General features: G+C 44.9%; 2 protein-coding genes across 2 annotated transcripts; both read right to left on the bottom strand.

The window, feature by feature from the left end:
• Positions 1-3,957: 3,957 nt before the first annotated feature.
• Positions 3,958-4,083, bottom strand: CHC_T00001002001 (hypothetical protein). Its single transcript, XM_005711972.1, has one exon. It carries the CDS (start codon positions 4,081-4,083, stop codon positions 3,958-3,960), a length of 126 nt encoding a protein of 41 aa, XP_005712029.1.
• A 65-nt stretch (positions 4,084-4,148) lies between these two features.
• Positions 4,149-4,301, bottom strand: CHC_T00001003001 (hypothetical protein). Its single transcript, XM_005711973.1, has one exon. The coding sequence runs from the start codon at positions 4,299-4,301 to the stop codon at positions 4,149-4,151; it is 153 nt and encodes a 50-aa protein (XP_005712030.1).
• Positions 4,302-5,227: the final 926 nt, after the last annotated feature.

Below are 5,227 nucleotides of genomic sequence, written 5' to 3' on the forward strand. Positions count from 1 at the left end.
GTTGATGAAATGCATTAATTCATGTCCGACAGTGTAATGTTCCGCAATCGCGTCCTAAGGACGCAAAGTTTCGGGGTACCATTGTTCTAATGATGGTACTGCTCGACCTTAATTAAATAGTAGTTAAATATTAAATTATTAACGTTAAATCTAAGATTTTTGATATTTTTTGGGGCGTGATTTGAGTATGATTCTAGTATGGTTGTCGCGCGACAAGATTTCATTTTGCTGTATGGGTGGCCAGCCATACTACAACTCTATTAAAATTTCATAATGATTCTAGTATGGGTGGCCACACGTACTAACATTTCCTGTATTGGTAATATAGTGCTGACCTGTGCCAGTGGGACGAAAACGGCTCTATATCGAACCTGGCAGTATACGAAAACTGAAATTTCGACTTTTAAATGCCACTTTTCTTGCATCACTGCTTTCGAAGTGTGGTTCCGTGAACTCCGATACCCTCCGATCACGAAGAAGCGGGTGTCCGTCGGATACTTTATTGCGTGGAAACTACGTTATGACCCATTGCCTGCGTCTCATTACGTATGGTGTGCTGTACTGTCGTCTGGATCAAACTACACGAAAATTCTAACTAATTGAAAACTAAATATTAACATTAAATGTATAATGATTACAACATGCCCCAATTAATTACCAAACTGCGTCCCAAAGACGCAAGGGTTTGAAGCACCATTGTCTGGATGATGGTAGAGCTTGTGCATCAATTAAATGATCATTAAAAATTACCTCAATTATTTACTAATTACAATATTTGTATTTAGGAAATTAATGGAGTAGGGGACTAAGTAATGTCTGACACAGTCAAGCAAGAGTTAATAGCTGACACTACCAAGCAATTATGCAGACAACTCCCACGTACAACGGTCCTCGCGCACGACCTCCATTGATTCCAAATTTTGGAAAAATGTCTTAGATTTTGGTTCTGTGATCAGTGGTCACTGATCACAGACCAAGGAGGGGTGTCGTACGACACCTCCAAATCTTGGACACAACCGGTTGAAACGGCAGCCCAATAATATCGAAAAAATATTTGCGTTAATAGGATGGTACAGTTTTTGAAGACCTTAATGTTAATGGAAAGTACTTCAGATAGAGCGAGTCTGGCTTTAGGGCGGTGATAATGTAGAAGGGTCTGTGGGTACAGAGCAATACTCGCGTTAATGGGATAGTACAGTTTTAGAAGACCTCAATATTAAATGGAAAGTACTTCAGATAGAGGGAGGCTGGCTTTAGGGCGAAAAAACTGTCAACAGGCCTGTGAGTAGAGCGGGTATCGCTCGTGGCGAAGTTGTCATCGCCAAAACTTAAGATTGCAAATTTTTAGAAAATGTTTTAGATTTTGGCCCTGTGATCAGTGGGTCTGTGATCAGTGGGTCTGTGATCAGTGGGTCTGTGATCAGTGGGTCTGTGATCAGTGGTCACTGATCACAGACCGGCGAAGGGTGTCGTACGACATCGTCCTTGCTGTAAAATTTGACAAAATTTTAGATTCCAAATTTTTGGCAAATGGCCCTGTGATCAATGGGTCTGTGATCAGTGGTCACTGATCACAGACCGGCGAAGGGTGTCGTACGACATCGTCATTTTAAGAAATATTTGCACCACAACCAAACGCTTCCAGCCCCCCAAACGGTGCATGCACCTTTCCGCCCTGCGCCTTCCAGAACTCCGATCTCTCCACAGGCAGAGAGGCTTTACTGTGGGCTCACAAGAAGACTTCGTAATAACGAACAACACTGTTGTACAATTGTCGGATTTTGCTGTCATCGAAAGTTGTGTGAAAGCCATGTACGTGAGCATTAAATATATAATGATTGCAATATGCGTTAATTAATAACGAGATCGCGTCCCAAGGACGCTCGGTTTTGGAGCACCATTGTCTGGATGATGGTAGAGCTTGTGCAACAATTAAATGATCATTAAATATTAACGTCAATTATTTACTAATTGCAATATTTCTAATTAGGAGATTGTCGGAGCAGGGGATTAATTAATAGCAGTCCTCGCGCACGACCTCCATTCCAGTTGGTGTGCTTGTTTAATGCATTGTGTCTATTTATTTGCAGACTTATTACTGCACTCTAGGGCACTCTAGACTTCGTATTGTGACATTGGGGCTTAAAGACGTAGTCGATTCCACGATTAATTGGCCAAGGATATATAAGTAAAGTTTGTTGTTCAGTTATAGTGGGGGATTTTTCGACTATAGAGCCCTGCAGGGCTCTCAAAAATATCAGGGTACATCGCGCAGGCTTGCAAGAGCAGGCAAGGTCTTTGGTATGATATGCAATGTTCTGTCGTGGAACAAGATTTTCAAAAGCTGTATGGGTGGCCAGCCATACAGCTTTTGAAAATCTTGTTGCACGACAAAAATGCAATGTATTACACGTGGCGAATAAAATGCAATGTACTTCACGTGTGAATGACCAAAATGCAATGAAGTACACGTGGCGACCAAAATGCAATGTTTTAGACGTGGCGACTTAATCAATGTCCGACAGTGTAATGTTCGGCGATTGCGTCCTAAGGACGCGGAGTTCCGGAGTGCCATTGTTCTAGTGATGGTACTGCTCGACATTAATTAAATCAAAGTTAAATATATAGTGTTTATAATAGGCATTAATTAATGTCCAACAGTGTAATGTTCCAGGATGGCGTCCTAAGGACGCGTTGTTTCGGAGTACCATTGTTCTAATGATGGTACTGTGCTGCTCGACATTAATTACATCATAGTTAAATATATAGTGTTTATAATATGCATTAATTAATGTTCGACAGTGTAACGTGTTATAGATTGCGTTTTGATCACCACGTGTCATACAAAGCATTTCTGTTCGCACGTGTAATACATTGCGTTAGGGTGATTTTTGGTAATGTTTTGGGGGGTGATTTGGGTGTGATTCTAGTGCGGTTGTCGCGCGACAAGATTTCATTTTGCTGTATGGGTGGCCAGCCATACTACAACTTTATTAAAATTTTATAACTTTTCGGAGGGCAATTCTAGTATGGGTGGCCACCCATACTAACATTTCCTGTATTGGTAATATAGTGCTGACCTGTGTCTGTGGGACGAAAACGGCTCTATATCGAACCTGGCAGTATAAGAAAATTGAAATTTCGACTTTCTAAAGCCACTTTTCTTGCACCACTGCTTTCAAGGAACTCACGCAGGGCGCTATCACTCATACTGCACATCTGCACTAAAGATTCAAGTCTTACAAAAGCCAAAACGCTTTATGCTGGGACCACAGACGCAGTGACAGACCTGGAATACTGGGATGGTCTGTTGCTGCGTTGTTTTTTGTGTCTATCCCTATCCCCCTGCCTCTGCCGTCCTCTTGCTCTGCCCTCGTCCTTGTGCCGCCGCCGCCCCCGCCGCTGGCACCGCCGCTGCCGCCATTTGGCATTAGTCCCCTAAATCCCCTAATCGGATTGGTCTACTTCTTTTCTCGATCTGTTTATCGAAGATTGTGCTCTCACTGCCGTCCAAATCCGTAAGTACCACAAGTAAGGCGAGCCAGTCAACGGGGGCTGCTTCATTCTTGCTTGAAATCGCAGCAAATGATACGGCATCGCTTCGGAATGTTGTATCCTTACTCGGGGACGTCGAGAGGAACACACCCACCGTTAAGTTATTTTTTGCTGGCTTCAGAAGTTGAAAGCAAAGAAATTAACACGCCAAAAAAACAGCAAACACTCTAACTAAAGAAATAGAAACGATCGCAAAATTCTCGCTGCTTTACCATGTACAAATCTCTGTAATTTGGAGTCACTCGCTTCTTCTGTCAGTGCCACTTGTTTCTCTTTGCTGATCAATGGAAGTATCCGTACTCTAAAGCGCAATAGATCGCGCTCAGTCACAGGCCTGAAGGAAGTAGGCCGTCTCCGCATCGGCCGTTGAAGAGAAACACAGAGAACAGGGCTCTGAGGTGATTAAATTGCACTGGGGTAAAGCATGACGCGAACTCCCTTTCCGATGGAATTCGGTGGCAACTGATTGCGGAATTTCGCGCGTACGTGACCGTTGTTTCCGTGCGGGGCAATAATGCGGCCCCACATAACGCGATACTTTCTCGAGGCGCCGCTCGGAGTCTTCTTCTCGACTAGACCCTTGTAGACGTAAGCTACTCGCTTACACATGTAGAACTGGGCATCCTTGCGATCCGATCCTTGATGCCGTCGATTAGAAGGCGTGACTGGCCACACTGCTGGTTACGTAGATTACGCTTGTAACCAAGATGTATTCCCTTGGAATGTAACCTTACGGTGTTCGTCATTGTGATAGTTGAGATGGGCGAAATGAAGCACCGACGGTTTCAAGTGTGAGTGCAGGAAAGCGATAAGCACTATGCCGGTACGACACAGGAGGCAGAGATATTTTCATGCTTTAATCGCACGCGTCTTCCTTCATGAAATCATGAAGGTAGAGAACACGCCCCCAAAGCCTCCTTCTCTTCTTCCTCCTATACCCATGTCCGAGCAGACGCGCGTTCAGGTGGGCTAAAATTAAGCGCAAATTTACTTCGGTCTGACGGAGTGCGCATTGGCTAGAAAAAAATCTGGAAAAATTTCAATGCGCACAGGGCCAAATTTGATTATTTTATCATACCGGATGGACGTCGAAAATTGCCGACATGCATCCGACCGCAACCGTTGGCCGGATGGACGTCATCCTCGCTGTCATGTCGCGTCATTGATCCCGTTCGTCGCTGTCACGATATCATTCGCGGTTCCCCTATTCACGCCCCTGAATCCCGACGCGCATCTACTGGCTGGCGCTCCTCGTAACGCGCGTCTATTGGTTCACTACTGATCTCACTTACTCTGTCCGTTCCACTCCTTCCCCCGCCCCGAATGACCACATACTGTATGAGACAATCTCATCCGCACGTTCTCTGGAACCACACCGCTCCCCTTCCGTACTCCTGTTGCCCCTCCTCCAACGCGCCCGCCCTCTTACGACTATCCCTATACCCATGTCCGAACAGACGCGCGTTCAGGTGGGCTGAAATTAAGCGCAAATTTACTTCGGTCTGACGGAGTGCGCATTGGCTAGAAAAAAATCTGGAAAAATTTCAATGCGCACAGGGCCAAATTTGATTATTTTATCATACCGGATGGACGTCGAAAATTGCCGACATGCATCCGACCGCAACCGTTGGCCGGATGGACGTCATCCTCGCTGTCATGTCGCGTCATTGAT

This window comes from Chondrus crispus, genomic scaffold, assembly GCF_000350225.1.
Source record: "Chondrus crispus Stackhouse genomic scaffold, scaffold_800, whole genome shotgun sequence".
In the NCBI taxonomy this organism is placed as follows: domain Eukaryota; phylum Rhodophyta; class Florideophyceae; order Gigartinales; family Gigartinaceae; genus Chondrus; species Chondrus crispus.

Excerpts from the sequence above, each read along its gene's own strand:
- CHC_T00001002001 (XM_005711972.1), bottom strand. The coding sequence starts at position 4,083 with ATGTGGGGCCGCATTATTGCCCCGCACGGAAACAACGGTCACGTACGC.
- CHC_T00001003001 (XM_005711973.1), bottom strand. The coding sequence starts at position 4,301 with ATGACGAACACCGTAAGGTTACATTCCAAGGGAATACATCTTGGTTAC.